The 23,320-nt window shown below is 32.1% G+C and overlaps 2 protein-coding genes across 3 annotated transcripts in view; one reads left to right on the top strand and one right to left on the bottom strand.

The window, feature by feature from the left end:
• LOC114329815 (bifunctional glutamate/proline--tRNA ligase) overlaps positions 1 to 2,342 on the bottom strand; it is a 34,908-nt gene extending 32,566 nt beyond the window's left edge. For both annotated transcript variants that reach the window (XM_028279053.2, XM_028279063.2), the window contains exons 1-3: positions 2,159 to 2,342; positions 1,763 to 2,098; positions 27 to 297 (exon numbers count right to left, since the gene is read on the bottom strand). In XM_028279053.2, coding sequence (XP_028134854.2) covers positions 27 to 297; positions 1,763 to 2,098; positions 2,159 to 2,195 — 644 coding nt within the window. In that variant the 5' untranslated portion in view covers positions 2,196 to 2,342. The remainder of the gene's footprint in view (positions 1 to 26; positions 298 to 1,762; positions 2,099 to 2,158) is intronic.
• A 125-nt stretch (positions 2,343 to 2,467) lies between these two features.
• LOC114329838 (DNA primase small subunit-like) lies at positions 2,468 to 21,963 on the top strand. Its single transcript, XM_050652218.1, has 6 exons — positions 2,468 to 2,850; positions 3,068 to 3,440; positions 6,588 to 6,738; positions 7,888 to 8,094; positions 12,595 to 12,793; positions 21,282 to 21,963. Exons 1-4 carry the CDS (start codon positions 2,689 to 2,691, stop codon positions 8,048 to 8,050), a joined length of 849 nt encoding a protein of 282 aa, XP_050508175.1. The 5' UTR covers positions 2,468 to 2,688; the 3' UTR covers positions 8,051 to 8,094; positions 12,595 to 12,793; positions 21,282 to 21,963.
• Positions 21,964 to 23,320: the final 1,357 nt, after the last annotated feature.

The raw sequence follows: 23,320 nt of genomic DNA, 5'->3' as shown, positions 1-23,320 counted from the left end.
CAGTGATGGTCTTTATCAATACCTACCCTGATGCTTCTGGTGGAAACCTGACAATAACTTTACCCATCTCTGCAAAAGGCAAATCGACAAATTTTCCCTCTTGATTTCGATTACCAATATTAGTATTTTTCTCTTGACTAACTTGTTTTTCTGCTTGTGTCAACGAAGCTGCTACATCTTGGGGTAGGTTATTTAAAATGTTCATAACAGCTTCTTGTGCATGTAGAAAGTCGTACCAACGAACAACATTAACTGGTGCCGATTTAGATTTGGTTAAATCATTCCAGTGTTTGTTTGCTGAAATAACAAGTTTTTTACTTAAATGAAAACAAATAAATTGACTGTTTATATTGGGTTGTGTAGAAAAACCAGCAAAATAATGCAAAAGACAGAAAATATAAGTTGTGAAATAAAAAGAGAAGAACCTAGTAGAGGTGTAAAATTATCGATAGGAACCTTAAATTTAAATTGAATTACATATTTTCCCACCTGTAGATGTATCGGAGGAGTATGACAACTGTCACAGATATCTAAAGGTGAGGAACCATGTAATTAAATTAAATTTATACGTTCCTATCGATCATTTTACACCTCTACTAGTTTCATCTCTTTTTACAACATATTACGTTTTCCACCTTTTGCGTTTTTTCCTGGTTATTAGCATGCTCATCACTGTATATAGGAAATAACAAAACAAGACACACAGACGAAAAAAGAAATGTAATAGGAGGAAAAGAATAAAGCCCATTAAAATCGGATCCTGGTATATCATGCAAGAATCCCAAAGATGGTACTGCTAAGAAGACCAGTTGGGACAAGGAGGTGAGGTAGACCAAGAAAAAGATGACAAGAAAAGTTTCAGGAAGATATAGGATCGATGGAAATTACAGACTGGAAAGAGATGGCGAAAAATAGGATACAGTGGAGAGCCATAGTGCACAAATTTTCACATAGACATTAGAGTCATATAATAAGACATTAGTTTATACTATCATGTGTATTATGTAAAATTGTAAAGCTCTAGGCCTACAAGGCCTGTAGAGCATATTAAATAAATAAAATATATTATGCAATAATAGTCTAAAAATGAAAAAATATGAACTACAAATTTTAGCTCTGCAGGAAATACAATAAAAAATTTAAGGAAAAATTGAGAATTAAAAATGGGCAAATGACAAAATAAATATTGTGATGAAGAGTTACTACGATCTCTGTGAAAATCCAATGTGTACCATATATGGGAAAGTTAACGAACAGGGTCTGTGGAGAAGGTCATATAATTTTTAACTCTGGACTTTTTGATGATACAGATATCATGAAAACCATCAAAATAAATTGTCTATGGGTGACATTATGTGGATGGATGAAAATGATCCTGTAAAAATAACTATGCTAAATAGGCCTGTCAGAAGAAGAAGGGGGCAACATAATCTCAGATATCTGGACGATATGTAGGAAGATTGGAATAAGAAGATAGAGAAGACAGAATGGAAGAACTTTTTGAGGCAGGCCAATGTTCTTGAAGAGCTGCAGCGCCAACTGATCAAGATGACTTATTTCTTATGGATAACGGAATCTTTTTTATTAGATTGGTTTACACATTTTAAGCTTATTCCCAATTTCTCTAACCATATGTTTGATTTAAAACACATTTACAATTATAAAACTGAAATTTTCAGGGCCATATGTCATTTTAAGGCCTGAAATAACTTGAGTTATGAGTGCTCAGAATATAAATCTTATAAAAAATGTTAGTACTTACTATATAAGCTACCAAAAACAATGAAATCAGCAACAGTAATTCTTTTAGCAACCAAGTAAGTAACTGAACCTAAAACTTTATTTAGGGTTTCTAAGACACCGGTAACTTCGCTTCTATTATTAAGTGGACCAAGGGAAAGCGTTAACCAGTTATCTACTTCTGTTGTTTCAAGAGCTGAAGATCCATACAGCTCTGGACAAAATGATCTGGCAATAGTCCTTGCTACATCATTGCTATTTTTGCAACTCGTATTTTCGACAACCGTCTCTGAACCCCATGAAATTTCCAAGGGGATGCTTTTAACTAATTTTACATATTCGGCAAGAAATAAGCCTCCTGAAAAAAGCATGTTGATATATTATGAAGAATTAAGTAACGTATTGGCTTTAAACTCACCTAAAGGGGGACTAGATTTATTTACGGTAATTTTCATTGTCTTTATTTCGTTTTAAGATGGTGATAAATGGTCCTAAAATTGTGCAATCATTTAAAAGTTGTTCAATGTTCCAGATTAAAAACTGAAGAGGTTAGGTTAGGGCAGTCCTGTCCGTCAAAGCTGGAGATATTACAACGTTGCGCGACTTTCAATTTCAATAAATCTGCAACATTGCAACGAAGAAATATAAGTTGCCTAAATTTGGAGCAACTTTGCTATTTAAAATTTTTATTTATTATAACAATTATATTAACAAATGTATCCACCTGTATCAACGAGTGTCCTGGGAAAATCGTTAGTTCCTGTTCCCTGGTCTATATTATTAAAAATGTTGAGCAATTTCACTAAATTCCGAACTGAATATTCACTGAGTGCGAGTCTAAATAAGTGTGACTATCTTCACTCTAAATATTTCCCGCCAATGCCAATAACAAGAATAGTTTCATAATAGTTTTAAACTTTTTATGAAATAATTTAAATAATAAATAATATGTCTGTTGAATACAACCCAGATACTTTACGTGATCTTTTGCCTTTATATTATAGAAAACTGTTCCCTCATTCACAGTTTTATAAGTGGTTAAGTTATGGTAAGTGGATAAACTACAGTAGGAAAAATGAAAGAATACCCATGAACGAACATATAAAATACGCTGTATTTTCTTGTCACCGTGTCACACAAAAAATTAGCCAGCGCAAGTACATGTAATAATCATTGTTACATGTACTTGCACTGGACAATTTTCTTTGTGACACGGTGACAGGAAAATACAGCGTGTTTTATATGTTCGTTCATGGGTATTCTTTCATTTTTCCGACTGTATCTGATCTAAAGTTACTTATAAACAACAATGATTTTATGACATAAATTAACATTTGCCAAAAGAGAAATATCATTCACTCTACTGGGAGATATTGTCATTCGATATCAATCATTTGATACACAAAAAGAGTTTTTAAGCGAGCTGCTAAAGAAATTCCCTATTAAGATCGATTTAGGGGCTATGTATCCAACCAAGCCTAGAGACAAAGGGCCGGTGTCACAAATTGTACCTGAAGAAAAAGAGATAGTGTTTGATATTGATATGACCGACTATGATGATATTAGGACTTGTTGTTCAGGTGCAGACGTCTGCACGAAATGTTGGAAATTCATGGTCATAGCTTGTAAAATATTGGATGCAGCACTTTACCATCATTTCGGCTTTAATCACAGGCTCTGGGTGTTTTCTGGAAGGAGAGGTATACTTATTTATTTATTTATTAACTGCATCCATTTCTCCCTCTCTCCTATGGCCTTACAGCTCAAGTCAGACCTGCAAGGTAACCTGTCCAGCGCAATCTTTGTATTTTTTGCATAATTTGCTATAGAGGGTTCTCTATTAGGCTATAGAGCGTATTATTAACTTTTAATAATAAATTATTAAAGTAAGTGACTAAATACCATTTTAGAAATAATCTATACTTATTTACTACATTAGAACGACCCACATACTAATCACAACAAAAATCCAGGTCTAGATTAACAAACAAATATAAAGTAATTGTAAACAACACCCTGTATGTTGAAATTTTCAAAATCCGTATGCACATTTGAAAAAAGCACAAAAACTAAGTTTAACGGTCTTCTTCCATTTTTTGCGCAGACAATTTTATGTCTTTAATTTTGAAATTATCTCGAAATTTTAAAGAACTCGGAACTCTTATCAACAGTACTAAAAGTAATGTCACTAAATTGTCTGGCCAAAAAATTGAAGCGGAGGACCATTAAATATAGTTTTTGTGCTCTTCTCAAATATGCAAATAGATTGTGAAAATTTCAATATACAGGGTGTTGTTTTAAGGTCACAATGAATTTATAGTACATAGTTATTTTTTAGTCCGGAACTGGGCTTTTCTTATAATTAGTTGTTGGATGGTTTGGATTCTAAATGTGATATCGTCGCCTTAATACTATAACTTGATAACTCGAAATTAGTAGTTTTGAGATAAACGAGTTTAAAGATTTTTAAGATATGTGTGCTGCTACCATGATGTTGGTAAATACAGAATTCACTCTGCGGCTCTAAAATACTGTTCCTTAACTTTTTGGCAACTGATCTATTTAGGAATATGGTGTAAATTTGTTTTCCAATATGGAAAAAAACATGAAAAATTAAATTTATCAACTTTTAACACTACCATAATGTTAACATTTGGTAATGTCGCATGTTGTGCTAAGTCACATCGATGGTTAAGGAGAACGTTTTGTTGAGGAGAACGTTTTGAAGTTTTCGCGTTACTTTTTGTTTGATACTGCTGATATACCGATATATCATAATGTTTGGGTAATAAGTTCGGGTATCATTATTAGCTTAATGTAGATATTTTTTAAAATATTATGTATTATTGGGTTAAGAAATATTTTTTTTGAAAATGTGTATGGACATACAACATAAGGTATGTTACTGCATACCCGGACAAACAGTATTTACAGCCATGATAAGTTTGATCGCGTGAGCACTAATATTGTATGTCCCAAAACATACTATGTTTGTACACCTCCAAACGGACATAAAATATCTGTGCAAGTCGGTTTTTAGTACAAATAGGAAATACTATATTTTGGTAAGGCCGTTTAACCCATTTACAATCATTCTGGACTTGCAATAATTATGCAGAACATTCATATGACCCTACTGAATATTTTTATAATGTTATCTTAAAATCAGCAAAAAGTGGACATACTATATCTGTGCTCTTAACCATCGACATATAAGTGAACTTTTTAACACAACTAATATTTTAATTAAACATTATTTTGTTGAAAATTAGCCCTCTGCCATGGGGGTTGCCAGATCTGCTAACAATTCTTGAATTCTTGCATTAGAATGAACCGAATAAATAGATAGCAATTATGTGGTAAGTTCAATGGTTTCAGAGAAACACGTGCTAAAACTAGATAACTCGAGTTATCTAGTTATAGCATTCAGTGTATGTTGTATTCACCATTATTTCGATTAAATAATAGCTTGATAACTTATCTTGTCAAGTTTTAGCACTTAATATTAGTGGCATTTGAGTTTTATCAACTTTCGTCAATCATAAATAAATACTTAACCCGTTTGAAGTGAGCTATCAAGTTTTTACACAATATGGAGGCAAATAAAATACATCTTGTGAACTAGTTATCTCAAAAACGTCAATTTTGAAGTTATCAAGTTATAGTACTAAGGCGACGATATATTATGTGTATGAAGTATCAAAAATATAAACTGGGTGGTTCTAAAGTTATGGGTCCAGAAAGAAATAGGCAAAATCGATAAAACACCCTGTAACTAGGTTATAAAAATCGGTGAGGTAATAAATGTAGTATATCTAGAACCAACCCAGTGACCTTTATTCACCATACAAGTACAGTAGAACCCCGATAAGTCGGCCCCCGATAACCCGGAAGTCCGGCTAACCCGGACCGATTTTTATCAGACAAACATTACAACAATAAAAATGTATGTCCTTTATGCTGGATTTTCCAATTTCTTTTCAACATCTTAAAATATTTTCTTTTATCTTTTCTTATAAACATATTGTTCGAATACTATATCTTATATTTTTCAGGCTAATTTTATTTATCATAATAAACTTTCTTCGTAAAAATTTGTTGTTTTAGCGAATTCCTATGTAGTTCATTCGTTTCAATTTTCAATGTCAAACACATTATACAATGAGAGATAATGCGTATTTGTGTAATTTGATACATAATATACCTTAGTAAAAATAACTGGCATGGCAGACAACGCTCATTCTCGTGTTATCGAAACCAATAGGCATCTGTAGTATCCTTTATTTACTTGAAACTGTCTAGCATTGTTTAGAAAAGACTATTAAAAAATTATTTTTCAAACAATGGTCTTAGTCTTCACTCTTATTAAATAACATAAGATCGTTCTCGTTGCGAGACGGTATTGTGTGTGTGTAGTAAAGTCTCATTGTTCGTTCCGCGTAAATATATTCAGATTTTGTTGTGTTTCGTGATTTTTTGTCTACGTAATGGCAATAAAACTTAAAATGTTGTTTTTGTTTCAAAATGATAACAAAAGACAGTTTGGACAATCGGTGCAAAGCTAAGAAAGCTAAAAATGAGACTCTCGACGACGCTTTGTATGTGTGGAATGCGAACGTGGTTTACAAGTGTCTGTGTGCCAATTATAACGGAGTTTATCTGTAAGCATACCATATTCTAATAATTTTTACCATTTTCTCCGGCTAACCCGAATTTTCGATAACCCGGATCGGCCGCGGTCCCGATTAATCCGAGTTAACGGGGTTCCACTGTATTTCAGTTTCCCAATGATACACCCTGAATAAAAACATTATACATGAAATTCTTTTATTTAATCAATTTTTAAGGTATCCATTGTTGGGTATGTGACCCTAAGGCAAGAATAATGGATGACTCCATTAGAAATTGTATATCGGATTATCTTCAGATAATTAAAGGAGGCTCTAGTGCTCATAAAATGGTATATTTGCCTGGGGAAGAAATACATGAATCTGTAGAGTAAGTAATTTATTAAAATAGTTTGGTGCTACTATAGTATGCAGCCTACCTGCCCCTATCTATTATTGTATACAAAATAAGCCATTTGTGTGGCTTATTCCCAGATAAAATAGTAAATTGATATGAGAAAGTATTAATTTGTAAAATTAAAATAATAATTCTTCTGATTTATGTATTTTATTCACTTGTAAAGATTTTTTTGCTGGTACTCAATACCTACCTGTGTGGCTAAACAATACCATAATCTTTTCATTTGCATTTTATTTTTATTGTTCGCTACCAGTACAATATCATCTGCTTAGCGTATACTCCTTAATTTTACTGGTTGCAAGTTCCTGTATCCAATTATTGTATTTAAGCTTTCTTCTTTAGCTCTAAGGTTTTTTATAATCCTGTCCATTATTACGATGAACAACAATGGGCTTAAACTATCTTACTGTTTTATTTATTTATTTTGAATTCTCTAGACCATGGGCTTCCGACTTGTACCTTTCCTCTGAATGACTCTTATGTACTTTCTATGATTTTGATTAATGTTTTAGGAACTTGTTCTTCCAGATATTTCTATATTTTTTTCCTATCAATGGAAATATGTTTCAAAGCATTAAAAACTTCCAAGACACATCTGTAAAATCATTTGCAGATTTTTCACTCAACTAGTGTTTGCAGATTTTAAAAAATATATACAGTAGAACCCCGAACATCCAAACTAATTGGGGGGACAGCCTAACTGAGAATTCAAAGCTTTCATTGTCGTTGATTTTAAGTCGCAAAACGTTCTCGCAAGAGCGTGGGCAATATTTTTGGACTCAAGTTGACTGACAAAACCAAAGTCAGTTTATGTTTAACCTTTATAAGCACTGCACTACATATAAAGTACGTATTCATTTTTAAGAAATTTTAAATGTCAAAGTCCTACTATTCTTATATTGTTCAATGTTTTAACATTGAACAAACAAAAAATTGTTCAACAACCATTTTTTTAAGTTTTTGTCTTAAATTTTTAAATTTTTTTCACTTTCTGTTGGTTCGGACTTGCCGAACGTTCGGATTGGCGGGGTTCGGATTTGCGGGGTTCTACTGTACATATTATTATTATCCCGGTATTCTACTGTACATAACAAGTGCCAAAATTATTTCACATTTCAGAAAGCCGCCCAATGGGAAGAAATCTAGTGAAGTGAAGTTAAACTCCAACGTGGATGGAGAAAGAAATAATCCAGTGATTTTAATTGCCACCGCCCAATGGAATATAGAAAGTTTCAACAGGTTATTACGTCCTCCACTCCAAGCACTGACCCAAATACGATAATATATCATCTGATGATGATAATGATGATGAAGAAAAATAAATAGGTAATGGCTCTTTTCATGGCTCAAATCTTATTCAGAGTGGCGATTTTGATGAAAGCATGTTAGAACAAAAATCTGATGAAGAAGAAGAATACTTAAATATTACTACAAATTATGACAACATCGACAGAAGTGTCCAAACCACAGATGTCCAAAATTCTTTTCTCTGTCGGCTTCCTTCACAGGTTTTTGTATGATTTCACCTGATGGCTGATTAAGTTTCATTCCTTTATCATCATTCTCTTTGACTTATCCCTATGCATGGTCGGCTTCCCTAATTGCATTTCTCTCACAATTCTATCTTGGGTCATATCAATATTAATTCCTTTTACCAACATGTCCTGCGTAATCGTCTCCCCCCACGTCTTCTTTGGTCTTCCTCTCCTACTCCTTCCAGGAATCTGCACTTCAGCTATTCTTCGTATTGGGTGATTAACGTCTCGACGTTGAACATGATCAAACTATCTCAACCTATGCTCTCTCATTTTGACATCAATTGGTGCCATACCTAGACTTCCCCTAATATACTCATTTTTAATATTATCCTTTTTGAAGTTATACTTCTTTACGGGCGTAATGACGGTGAAATTTTATATGGGAAAACCTAGCGACCGGGCGCATGCGCATTATAACTTTGTTCTGATTGGATGTTCAAATGACATGACAAAAATTATCCAATATGGCAGCTGTGGCACAGCTGTGGGACTGTGCATGGTTTGGTTATAATGTATGCTTGTTGCGTTTTAAAATTTGTAGGAAGAGAAACAACAAACAAAAAGTTAGTTAATGCCTTTTTAAATAGTTTTCATATTATATTTTTGGACTTATTTACATAGAAGAGATGATTGTTGCATGCCAATGTGAAAGCTCATCAAACTGTGCCTAGTATGAGTGCCGCAGATCTCGCTTATTCAAAGCTAAAGAATCTTTCACTGGTAAGTGTTTTATAAATAGTTGATCAAATTTTGTTATGATATTTGAACATAGCCACTTTGCACGACGCAAGTGATTGCGAAATTTATTAGTCGTTATACGGGCTCCGATACCTACCTTGAACCTACCAAAATACATAAGTAGTATGTAATACTTTTATTTTACACCTTAATATTCACCTAATATATTGTCTTCTTACTCTATGTTTTGTTGTATTTTTTCAATTCTAAATCATTTCAATTCAAAATCAAAATAATTTGATTTACATAAGTTAAAAATGTCAAAAGGTTAATCTGTTTAGTTAGACGATCTTCGCACATAATGACAAGCTGTCTCTGTGGCGAAGTTTTAATGCGGGTGAATCCCAATACAACGCAAATACCAGCCGCGTGGTAAGTTGGTTCGAATCCCAATATAAACTTTTATTTTTTTATTTTTTTTTATACATTTTATGATTGTAAGTATATTTATTATATAGGGTGTCCCAAAAGTAGTGGAACGGTCGAATATTTCGCGAATTAAACATCGGATCGAAAAACTGAAAAATACGTGTTCAATCATTTTCAAAAATCTCTCCAATGACACCAAACACCAACCCCCACTACACCCCCTGGAGGTGGGGTGGGGGATAACTTTAAAATCTCAAATGGAAACCCCTAGTTTTTCTTGCAGATTTGGATTCGTTACGTAAAAGTAGGCAACTTTTATCCAAGACATTTTTTCGAACTGTGGATAGATGGCGCTACAATTGGAGAAAACGATTTATCCTGATACCATAGGTAAATTATAGAAACGGTCTGATTACTCGAGAAATACACTTCCAAATGAGAAACCAAAAAACAGATTTTTAATATTTTTCGAAAACCTATCGACAAACACCAAACATGACCCTCTAACCCACCCCGTGGAGATGGGGTGGGGGGTAAATTTAAAATCTTAAATAGCAACCCCCACTTTTTATTGCAGATTCGAAGTCATCATGAAAAATTAAACAACATTTATTTGAAACATTTTTTAAAATTGCTGATAGATGGCGCTAATAAATCGTATTTTTCCAATTAAAGCGCCATCTATCAACAATTCTAAAAAATGTTTCGAATAAATGTTGCTTAATTTTTCATGATGAATCCGAATCTGTAATAAAAAGTGGGGGTTGCTATTTAAGATTTTAAAGTTACCCCCCACCCCACCTCCAGGGGGTCGGTTGGAGGGTCATGTTTAGTGTTATTCGATAGGTTTTCGAAAAGTATTAAAAACCTTTTTTTTGGTTTCTCATTTGGAAGTGTATTTCTCGAGGTATTAGACCGTTTCTATAATTTACCTATGGTATCAGGATAAATCACTTTTCCCAATTATAGCGCCATCTATCCACAGTTCGAAAAAATGTCTTGAATAAAAGTTACTTACTTTTACGTAACGAATCCAAATCTGCAAGAAAAACTAGGGGTTTCCATTTGAGATTTTAAAGTTACCCCCCACCCCACCTCCAAGGGGTGTAGTGGGGATTGGCGTTTGGTGTCATTGGATAGATTTTTGAAAATAATTGAACATGTATTTTTCAGTTTTTAGATCCGATGTTTAGTTCGCGAAATATTCGACCGTTCCACTACTTTTGGGACACTCTGTATAATTTTATTTTCAGAAAATACGTATTTAGTTAAAAAATTTTCCGACAATTAATGTTCAGAAATCATTTGTGGCATTTTTAATGTGTTTTTTGGCACTGTTTTAATAAAAATTTTTGAGAAGTAGTAAGTATAAATTAATTTAATATTTAAATAAAATATAAATAAAAAGTATATTAATTTCGTTTATAATCATATAATCATATAATAGAAGTATAACTTCTTACGTGCGTACAAAGTACACACACATTCTTTTTTTGTCACTCCACGCATCCATCTAAGCATTATCATTTCCACCACATGCATTCGTTGTTCCTATTTCTTTTTCACTGTCCAACATTTAGTTCCGTACATCATAGCCGGTCTTATGGCTGTTTTATAGAATTTTCCCTTCGTCTTCATTGGAATTTTTTCTGTCACACGACACACCACTCGCTTCCTTCCACTTCATCCATCTAGCCCTAATTCTTCTCCATACATCTCCACCTATTTCTCCATTACTCTGTAATACCAATCCCAGGTACTTAAAACTATTGCTTTTCACAATCATTTCGCCATCCTCTTATAAACCCTATCAAGGGCTTCAATATTGCTAATTTTGTCTACCCATGATATTCGTAACATTCTTCGATAACACCAATGCTCAAAAGCTTCCAATTTCTTAATCCCTACTGGCTTCAATGTCCAGGCCTCAGATCTGTAGAGCAACAACCACGTAGATCCACTTGTAAAAACGTAGCAGCGCAACAACCTTATCCTTAGATTCACTCTTAGTTCTCTACTACATAACAGATGTTTCATTTTCACAAATTTTACCCTTGCTATTTCTATACGGATTTTAATCTCTTGTATTTGTTCTGCGTTTTGACTAACCAATGTTGTTACATATATACAGTACAACCTGCCATATCCGGACCTGTCATATCCGGACCTCCCCATATCCGGACGGTTCTGCGCCGTCCGGATCTACCGAAATCTACCGAGAAAGGCAGTCCTGCTGTTGGACAACGCACTAAAAGAAGAACTAAAAGATGGCGAAATAATGTATTATAGAATCTATAAAACGTGTCTATCGACAAAAGTTATTGACGGCGTTGATTACTGGAATGTATGAAGGAGAAAACGTTTCAGAGACTGTAAAAGAAGTAGTGGTCTTGATATCCGGATTTTTTCATATCCGGACCGGTCTGTCGCCACATTGATCCGGATATGGCAGGTTTTACTGTATTTGTATTTATCTACCCTTTCTATCTGGATATTAATAATGCGGACTGTTTCGTTGTCTTTTGGATGTTTTGTAATGATCATAAATTTTGTTCTTTATCAAACGAGCATTACAGCGCGGTAAATTTGAATTACTCCTGGTTTAAAAAACAGAATATAGATAACAACAAAATTTCGGTTTTCTTTACAAAAGTTATAAGTTTGTCCAAATTCAACACTTTACTGATTCAGTAAATATAAATACGGGGTGTCATATCGGCTGACGCCGCACCCTCACACCTAACCGCCATCTATTTCTATCCTGGGCATCTCCCTCTTCCAAATCTTGGTGTTCCATGGCCTTCCTTATCGTGTCATTCCAGGATAGTCTTGGTCTTCCCCTTTTCTTCCTACTTGGGGGTTTCCATTTCAGTAGTTTCTTTGGCCATCGTTGGTCGTCCATTCTAGGTAAGTGACCGAACCATTTTAGGCTTCTTCTCTCGAGCGTGTCTACCGCTGTATCGTGTGCCTGCATCCTTCTTCTTATTTCTTCGTTACATAATCTGCCCAATCGGGAGATTCCAGCACTTCTTCGTATGTAGTCCATTCCACAGCATTGATCCTTCTTCTGGACTCCGCTGTTAATGTCCGCTGTAATGATTCAGTAATTATATGACATATGATTAGTCCTCTTGTCTATATTTGTCTTTCTCAAAACACTCATAATTTTTGATGATTTTAGTGGCCTAATCGATGAGATCAATGCCTATGACAAAAAGATCATGGAACAAGAACAATATCTAATGGAAGTAGATAGTGCTGAGACTCCATCGAAATCAAAGATCAAAGACTATAAAAAAACCAGTTTGTTACATTCAGTTGCCATTTTTGAAGAGTTTCTTAGGCTATTGGAGAAGCAAAGAAGAGGCGAAGGTGATTAGGTGTGTGTTAAATGATTTTTAAAGAATTATAACTATCGTTTTGTTCTTGTTACAGCAATTCCCGTTGAGGTTTAACGTCGCATTGCCGAATTTACACAGATTTTTTTTTATTTGTTTTTATATCTAATAAGAATTTTTTAGTTCTAGTTATTTAATAAAGATCAAGTGTTTTGAGTTACATAAATATATTCAACATTATTCCTAAAGCTACCGAGTCGGTCGTTCCGGGACCAAATGGTAAAACAATTTTTTTTGCAAAAGTTATTCTTTATTTATCAAAATAATCCCATTTAGCGAGGATACAAACGCATTTCTTATTTGTTGATGCCGCCCTTGTAAAACGATTTATCTTTTCTTTCAAAATAAGCTTCAGTTTTTCTCTCTGGAGCGATATGTCTTGCCACGGAGCATTTTTTTTTTAGATCGTAATCGCTGGAGCCTAGATCTGGACTACACCGTGGATGCGGCAGCAATTCAAAGTCCAATTCGCGCATTTTTGCCATTGTTTTTCTCGACTTGGGACACGGTGCACTGTCTTAGTGAAACAACAATTTTTTCTTGAACAAATGAGGCTGATTATTTGCGATTTCGGTCTTCAAACGCTCCAATGAACCAATATATCAGTGGTTGTTTATTGTTTCTCCATGTTTCAAATAGTTTAATCTATCTATCTAATTAGCCTTCTTCGGTCCAAACAAATCGTACACACTTAAACATCATTCAGGTATATGCACCTACACAACAATATGACGATGAAGTTGTCGAAAGCTTTTATTCAGATCTAGATTATTTATTATCACTCACAGGAAGCCAAGATATAAACATTGTATTGGGGGATTTTAATGCCAAGGTTGGAAGAGGTAGTGAAGAAGATGTTGTTTAGGAACATTTGGTTTAGGAACGAGAAACGACCGTGGAGATAGAATGATTAGATTTTGCGTAAAAAAACAATTAGTAATATCCAACACTTTTTTGGACTTGCCTAAGCGACAACTTTACACCTGGAAATCTCCTATGGACACTTGTGGAAGAATAGTAAGAAATCAAATTGATTATATCTGTATATTAAAAAGATATAGAAATGCTATCTTATCCTCCAAAACATATCCAGGAGCGGATGTACCCTCCAACCACAACTTAATAGCAACTAAAGTATTAGTTAAATTTAAAAAGATTAAAAAACTCAAAATACCCGAAAGAAATAGTAACCGATAAATAATTAGAAGATCAGTTTCAGAAATTGGGAAATAAAAATTCAGAAGAACAATTATGGGAGTCATGCAAAAAAACATTGGAAAAAGTCCAAGAAAGCCATCTAATGAGATATAAGAATGCTAATCTGACAGAATACAAGAAGCTAAACAATATGATTAATAGTATGATAAATATGTAATAAAAATATGATAAATATGTAATAAAACAGTATGATAAATAGTCTAAAAATCGACAGTTTTGAAGATTTAGTACCAGGAGAGCAGAAACAGCAATAAAGGGTGTGTCCATCAATGATATATATTGAACGGAATAGTCTAAAAATCGACAATTTGCAATGTATATAAATTTTGCAATTAATTGTTTTTGTCTTTGGTTTTATATCTTATTTACTGTATATTGACGATTTATCTAATTTTATTAAATTGTAGTTGTTAATTGTTATTTATTGTTGTTGATATTATTTTTCTTTTGACTTTATGTAAGCTTTGTCCATAAAATTGTAAAAATTTTCAGTGACAATAAAGCATATTTCTATTCTGTTCTATAATTATATTGAACAAAATAGTCTAAAAATCGACAGTTTTGAAGATTTAGTACCAGGAGAGCAGAAAGAGCAAAGGGTGTGTCCATCAATGATTTATATTTAACGGAATAGTCTAAAAATCGACAAATTTTAAGATTTAGTACCAGGAGAGCAGAAAATGCGAAGCGTTTGTCCATAAATGTATTATATTGAACTAAATGGTCTAAAAATCGTCAGTTTTGAAGATTTAGTACCAGGAGAGCAGAAATGGCAAAGGATGTGTCCATCAATGCTTTATATTGAACGGAATTGTCTAAAAATCGACAGTTTTGAAAATTTAGTACCAGGAGAGCAGAAAAGGCAAGGGGTTTGTCCATCAATGATTTAAAACGGAATAGTCTAAAAATCGACAGTTTTGAAGATTTAGTACCAGGAGAGCAGAAACAGCAAAGGGTGTGTCCATCAATGATATACAGAGAGAGTCTGTAAAGTGGAATAAATTCAATATCTCAAATACTAATTGTTTTTTTGGAAAATGCTCAGACCCGTCGATTAGTATTTCAAATTGTCCTTTCTGACATTCAATAATAATATATACAGGGTGTCCCAATTTAGAGATATGACGTCATCGTCGATTTTCTTAAATGGCAACACTGTCATTTTGATAGCTAATTTGATAGGGTTTGTAAAGTTATACATAACTGCAAAATATCAAATTTTTATTCTCTACCATTTACAAGATAATAGAAAATAACAAAGTTATATCTGTAATTTGGAATATATTCAATAATTAAAATACTAACTGTTTTTTTGAAAAATTCTCAGACCCGTCGATTAGTATATCAAATTGTCCTTTTTGACATATAATAATAATGTATACAGGGTGTCCCAATTTAGAGATATGACGTCATCGTTGATTTTCTTAAATGGCAACACTGTCATTTTGATAGCTATTTTGATAGGGTGTGTAAAGTTATACACAACTGTAAAATTTCAAATTTGTATTCTCTACCATTTAGATGATAATAAAAAATAACAAGTTATGAAAAAGAAGTAATCAACTAATAATTGAATTTAATTATTTCAATAAATTAAGCAAAAACTCATAATGTTGCCCTCAATTATTGTCAAATTGTCAATGGGCAACGTTATGGGAATAAAAATTTGAAATTTTTCAGATGTGTATAACTTTACACACGCTATCAAAATAGCTATCAAAATGATAGTGTTGCCATTTAAGAAAATCAACGATGACGTCATATCTCTAAATTGGGACACCCTGTATACATTATTATTATATGTCAAAAATGACAATTTGATATACTAATCGACGGGTCTGAGCATTTTTCAAAAAAAACAGTTAGTATTTTAATTATTGAATATATTCCAAATTACAGATATAACTTTGTTATTTTCTCTTATCTTGTAAATGGTAGAGAATAAAAATTTGATATTTTGCAGTTATGTATAACTTTACAAACGCTATTAAATTAGCTATCAAAATGACAGTGTTGCCATTTAAGAAAATCGACGATGACGTCATATCTCTAAATTGGGACACCCTGTATACATTTTTATTGAATGTCAAAAAGGACAATTTGAAATACTAATCGACGGGTCTGAGCATTTTCCAAAAAAACAATTAGTATTTGAGATATTGAATTTATTCCACTTTACAGACTCTCTCTGTATATTGAACGGAATAGTCTAAAAATCGACAGTTTTGAAAATTTAGTACCAGGAGAGCAGAAAAGGCAAAGAGTTTGTCCATAAATGAATTATATTGAACAAAATAGTCTAAAAAGCGACAGTTTTGAAGATTTAGTACCAGGAGAGCAGAAACAGCAAAGGGTGTGTCCATCAGTGATTTATATTTAATGGAATAGTCTAAAAATCGACAAATTTTAAGATTAAGTACCAGGAGAGGAGAAAATGCGAAGGGTTTGTCCATAAATGTATTATATTGAACTAATAAATGGTCTAAAAATCGTCAGTTTTGAAGATTTAGTACCAGGAGAGCAGACATAGCAAAGGGTGTGTCCATCAATGCTTTATATTGAACGGAATAGTCTAAAAATCGACAAATTTTAAGATTTAGTACCAGGAGAGCAGAAACAGCAAAGGGTGTGTCCATCAATGATTTATATTTAACGGAATAGTCTAAAAAGCGACACATTTTAAGATTTAGTACCAGGAGAGCAGAAAATGCGAAAGGTTTGTCCATAAATGTATTATATTGAACTAAATGGTCTAAAAATCGACAATTTTGAAGATTTAGTATCAGGAGAGCAGAAAATCCAAAGGGTGTGTCCATCAATGCTTTATATTGAACGAAATTGTCTAAAAATCGACAGTTTTGAAAATTTAGTACCAGGAGAGCAGAAAAGGCAAGGGGTTTGTCCATAAATGAATTATATTGAACAAAATAGTCTAAAAATCGACAGTTTTGAAGATTTAGTACCAGGAGAGCAGAAACAGCAAAGGGTGTGTCCATCAATGATATATATTGAACGGAATAGTCTAAAAATCGACAATTTGCAATGTATATAAATTTTGCAATTAATTGTTTTTGTCTTTGGTTTTATATCTTATTTACTGTATCTTGACGATTTATCTAATTTTATTAAATTGTAGTTGTTAATTGTTATTTGTTGTTGGATATTATTTTTCTTTTGACTTTATATAAGCTTTGTCCATAAAATTGTAAAAATTTTCAGTGACAATAAAGCATATTTCTGTTCTATTCTATAAATGAATTATATTGAACAAAATAGTCTAAAAATCGTCAGTTTTGAAGATTTAGTACCAGGAGAGCAGAAATAGCAAAGGGTGTGTCCATCAATGCTTTATATTGAACTGAATTGTCTAAAAATCGACGGTTTTGAAAATTTAGTACCAGGAGAGCAGAAAAGGCAAGGGGTTTGTCCATAAATGAATTATATTGAACAAAATAGTCTAAAAATCGTCAGTTTTGAAGATTTAGTACCAGAAGAGCAGAAATAGCAAAGGGTGTGTCCATCAATTATTTATATTTAACGGAATAGTCTAAAAATCGACAAATTTTAAGATTTAGTACCAGGAGAGCAGAAAATGCAAAGGGGTTGTCTATAAATGAATTATATTGAACTAAATAATCTAAAAATCGTCAGTTTTGAAGATTTAGTACCAGAAGAGCAGAAATAGCAAAGGGTGTGTCCATCAATGCTTTATATTGAACGGAATTGTCTAAAAATCGACAGTTTTGAACATTTAGTACCAGGAGAGCAGATAATGCAAAGGGTCTGTCCATAAATGAATTATATTGAACCAAATACTCTAAAAATCGACAGTTTTTAAGATTTAGTATCAGGAGAGCAGAAACAGCAAAGGGTGTGTCCATCAATGATTTATATTGAACGAAATTGTCTAAAAATCGACAGTTTTGAAGATTTAGTACCAGGAGAGCAGATAATGCAAAGGGTCTGTCCATAAATGAATTATATTGAACCAAATACTCTAAAAATCGACAGTTTTTAAGATTTAGTATCAGGAGAGCAGAAACAGCAAAGGGTGTGTCCATCAATGCTTTATATTGAACGGAATTGTCTAAAAATCGACAGTTTTGAAAATTTAGTACCAGGAGAGCAGAAAAGGCAAGGGGTTTGTCCAGAAATGAATTATATTGAACGAAATAGTCTAAAAATCGACAGTTTTTAAGATTTAGTATCAGGAGAGCAGAAACAGCAAAGGGTGTGTCCATCAATGATTTATATTAAACGGAATAGTCTAAGAATCGTCAGTTTTGAAGATTTAGTACCAGGAGAGCAGAAATAGCAAAGGGTGTGTCCATCAATGCTTTATATTGAACGGAATTGTCTAAAAATCGACAGTTTTGAAGATTTAGTACCAGGAGAGCAGAAATAGCAAAGGGTTTGTCCATAAATGAATTACATTGAACCAGATAGTCTCAAAATCGACAGTTTTTAAGATTTAGTACAATGAGAGCAGAAATAGCAAAGGGTTTGTCCATAAATGAATTACATTGAACCAGATAGTCTCAAAATCGACAGTTTTTAAGATTTAGTATCAGGATAGCAGAAACAGCAACGGGTGTGTCCATCAAGGAATTATATTGAATGAAATAGTCTAAAAATCGTCAGTTTTGAAGATTTAGTACCAGAAGAGTAGAAATAGTAAAGGGTGTGTCCATCAATGAATTATATTGAATGAAATAGTCTAAAAATCGACAGTTTTGAAGATTTAGTACCAGGAGGGTAGAAAAGGTAAAGGGTTTGTCCACAAATGAATTATATTGAACCAAATAGTCTAAAAATCGACAGTTTTGAAGAATTAGTACCAGGAGAGCAGAAACAGCAAAGGGTTTGCTCATCAATGAATAATATTGAATGAAGAAATAGTCTAAAAACCGACTGTTTTAAAGAAATAGTATCAGGAGAGCAGAAACAGCAAAGTGTTTGTCCAACAATTAATTATATTGAATGAAATAGTCTAAAAATGGACAGTTTTGAAGATTTAGTACTAGGAGAGCAGAAAAGGCAAAGGATTTGTCCATAAATTAATTATATTGAACGGAATAGTCTAAAAATCGACAAATTTTAAGATTTAGTACCAGGATAGCAGAAACAGCAAAGGTTGTGTCCATTTATGAATTATTTTGAAGGATATAGTCTAAAAATCGACATATTTTAAAACGTAGTATCAGGAAAGCAGAAATGACAAAGGGTTAGTCAGTTGACGAATCCAATTAACGAAATCTACATTATCACTAAAATATACAGGTTAAGGGTAGGTGAAATTAAAATTCAAATAAAAATTTAACGTTTTTATTGATTTTATATTTAAAAAACATAACACATTGACATAATAACATTTACATATAAAATACAAAAAATGTATCGGAATATCATAATTGTTTCTTCTTCTTAGTACTTCCGATGATGATATCGATGGCATCTCTACCCTTCCATGTTCTATATGCTTATTAGATCTGCAACAACACAAACGTTTTGTTTTTAAGTTTGAATAAAACAGTACATAATAGTAAATTGTAGGCATTTTCTTACATAAAATTTGTTGCTCGTTCTTCTTTTGTGCTCAGAATTTTTCTACGGCTTACGGTTTGTGAGAAAAAAATACTCAAATATTTGTAAATTCCGTAATATTAAAAAATTCATATTTTGTTTAATTTGAGTCAAAGTATGTGAGTTTTTGATGAACTGTAGTCTCCTGGCAATTGTTTTTTCTTGAAGAATCATCTAAACTCAAAAAACATAGATTTTCAACAAAAACTTTTGTACCATAATTTTTTCATATAATTATAGCCTTTGATTTTCTGCTGGTGTATTTTGGTCAAATATTAAAAGCATTAAAAATAGTAAACTGTAGGCATTTTCTTACATAAAATATGCCGCTCGTTGTTCTTCTATGCTCAGAATTTTTCTACGGCTTACGGTTTGCGAGGAAAAAATTCTTAGAGATTTGGAAATTTCGTAACATTAAAAAATTCATATTTTGTTTAATTTGAGTAAAATTATGTGAGTTTTTGATGAACTGTAGTCTCCCTACAATTGCTTTTCTCTTGAGAAATCTTGTAAACTCACAAAAACGTAGAATTTTTACAAAAAATTTTATACCATAATTTTTCATGGCCTTTGATATTCTGCTGCTGCATGTTGGTTAAATAGTAAAAACATTATAAAGAGTAATTTCTTACATAAAATGTGACGCTTGTTTTTCTTCTGTGCTCAGCCTTTTTTTACGGCTTACGGTTTGTGAGAAAAAAATACTTAAAAATTTGAAAATTTCGTAAAATTAAAAATATTTTGTTCAATTTGGATCAAAGTACGTGAGTTTTTTTATGAACAGTAGGCTCCCCGCAATTGCTTTTCTCTTGAGGAATCATGTGAACTCACAAAAACGTAGAATTTTACAAAAAATTTTATACCATAATTTTTTTCAGGGGCTTATATTTATATTATTATTTATTTATATTATATTTATATTACCTTTGATTTTCTGCTGCCGCATTTTGGTTAAATATTAAAAGCAATAAAAAGAGTAAACTGCAGGCATTCTAAATGTGACGGTAATTCTTCTTCTGTGCTCAGACTTTTTTTACGGCTTACGGTCTGTGAGAAAAAAATACTTAAAGATTTGGAAATTTCGTAAAATTAAAAATTTCATATTTTGTCCAATTCGGGTCAAAGTAAAGGCGCATTCTCACTGTTCGATTTTAGTTGATCAAGTTTAGTGGATCAATTAAAATCGGTCAAGTTTTTAATCACACATTTCAAACAAAATTGAAGCAATTAGTTTTAATAAAATGGCGCCAAGTGTAGTTATACGCAAAAGTATAAATATTAATAGTAATTTACTGATTCAGCAACTCACGAAAATTATGTTAAGACGGAATAAAGAACGTAAAAACGTCGTTTCTGGATAAGAAATTGGATTAAAAGAAGGAATGAATGTCGTGTTTCAAAAATTCTGCCAAAATAACTTGCTTTGCAGGATACAAAAGGATATAGGTAAACATCTGAACATAACACTCTCTGACCCCTTTAAACTCATTTTGTTAATTTAAAAGATAACAATATACGCAGACAAGAATGATTCAAGACGACCAACAATAAATGTTCATACGCTTCAAACATTATTTATTTGTGTATACCAAACACAAACACACACTGTTTGGAATGTCTTTTGATGCTGAATTTTTTGCTGATTTCTAATATATTTTATTATTTACAGGTAACTATGAAGCAGACAAATTTATCAGAAACGTTGCATCTGGATCAAAAGCTGGACGGAATGTTTTAATAAAATAGCTAAAATAGTATTAAGATATGTTATTATAAAATAGACATTAGTAAAACCTATGTGAAAAAAATGTGTGTGTACTTTGTACGCACATAAGAAGTTATACTTCTATTATTATGATTTCAACAAAATTAATATACTTAACAGGTTATTTGTAATTTATTTAAATATTAAACTAACTTTCTTTACCTACCACTTTTAAAATTTTTTTATTAAAACGATACCAATTGCTTTGACAGGTTTGAAGATTTTTCATACATACTGACAAATTTAATAGACCAAGTTAAATATACAAAAATATTTTAAATATACTTACTACATATTATTATAAAATATCTTATTCCTGAGGAAGACAAATCCAAAGACACAAAAATTATAATAAATAATACCTTTACTAAGAACACCAATATATCTTTTTATATGATATAATATGACTTATTTGCGCTGATAGCGCTAATACATATATCTTGAAAGATTAGCAACGAAATACATACTGTCTGTGTGCGCATGCGCCCGGCATTAAAAAATTTCACTCTCGATCGTAAAGAAGTATAACTTCAAAAATATCGTCGAAATGTTATATTCATCGTATTTTAATAAACGTATAAATTAACTTGATGTATCATTTCCCTCAAATATGTTTTCGTCTCTCGTACAATTCGCAAGTGGCACCATCTATTGCTTAAGTCAAGAACTACAGATTACTTAAGTAGGGATTAAATACAGTTAAATAAGAAATAAGTAATCCAGATTTTCAATAATTTTTATTTAATAAATTTGCCTATTTTATTGACTGACATATATAACACTTTCTAATTACAAGTAGTAAACATGTACAACAGATCCGCGATCTATGCGTATAGCGAGATACACATAATCCAGTCAATAGTAAAAAATAAAAGTCGAATTTTGCAACTACCGTTAAAGCATCTTATTTACAAAAAAAATCATGGACTAGTTGCAGATTTTGATAAGGGTTGTATGTATTTACAGCATTTACAGTGTTTTTACTCTATGTACATATATTCTTTCTAAATATAGATATTGAGAATAAACGAAGTTTTTAATTTTTATTTGCTATCACGTTTATCAACATTTAATCGATAGGTATATTCATTTAAAAAAATTGCTTTTTACAACAGTCCATAGTTATGGCCAATTCACATTTACTGAATTTTTAATACAGTAGGATATGCATCAACATTTACGACCGATAATTGCTTAGGCATAACGTTGGGTAGCTTAAAATGCGCAGGTGGTAATTTTTTTTAGCTTAATGAGTCGACAACTAATGACCATTGGCATAGTACAATTGATTTTGCAATCAGATACCTATAGTCCACAGTACAGGCTTATTCACTATATTTTGACACCCATGTAAACTGTTTTATTTACAGAATTAGAAAAAAATGTAAAATACAAAAGTTATCCGATTTTTGAATTATGATTTTTTGACATAGTGTATGTATTGTGCTAGTGACGGCATCCATCATATTTTTTTAAATGAGAATAGGGGTTGTGTGCTAGCTCATTTGAAATGTTATTCAATTCCCTATTCAGTAATATGAACATTAACATGATTATTTATAAAGGATGTCCAAAAAAAATTTTGTTAATTAAATTAATTGACACAAAAAGAAAACTTTTATTTTTAATTACTTTTCACTTAAATTCAATGTTCAAGCTGCCACCCATCTGCCTCTTGGCAGTTTGATCATTGAATTTAAGCAAAAAGCAATGTTTATTTGTGCAATAAACTTTTATTTTTGTTTTTTAACAGCAGCAGAAGATATTTTGAATTAAATAAATTACATACATTCTTCTTTTTGTGTCAATTAATTTAATTAAAAAAAATGTTTTGGACACCCTATATAAATAATTATCTTAATGTTTATATTACTGAATATAGGATTGAATAACTTTTCAAATGAGCTAGCACACGAACCCAATTCGCACCATGCGTCTCCCCT

The sequence above is a fragment of the Diabrotica virgifera genome, chromosome 5 (assembly GCF_917563875.1).
Source record: "Diabrotica virgifera virgifera chromosome 5, PGI_DIABVI_V3a".
Taxonomy (NCBI): Eukaryota; Metazoa; Arthropoda; class Insecta; order Coleoptera; family Chrysomelidae; genus Diabrotica; species Diabrotica virgifera.
Note: the sequence above shows the minus strand (reverse complement) of the source record. Positions and strands in the feature narration are given on the sequence as shown.

What these genes read in the sequence shown, in the direction of transcription:
- LOC114329838 (XM_050652218.1), top strand. Translation starts at nt 2,689, where the DNA reads ATGTCTGTTGAATACAACCCAGATACTTTACGTGATCTTTTGCCTTTA. An exon ending in GGTGTTTTCTGGAAGGAGAG is followed by an intron (nt 3,441 to 6,587) that starts GTATACTTATTT and finishes TCAATTTTTAAG; the next exon opens with GTATCCATTGTTGGGTATGT. An exon ending in GAAATACATGAATCTGTAGA is followed by an intron (nt 6,739 to 7,887) that starts GTAAGTAATTTA and finishes TTCACATTTCAG; the next exon opens with AAAGCCGCCCAATGGGAAGA.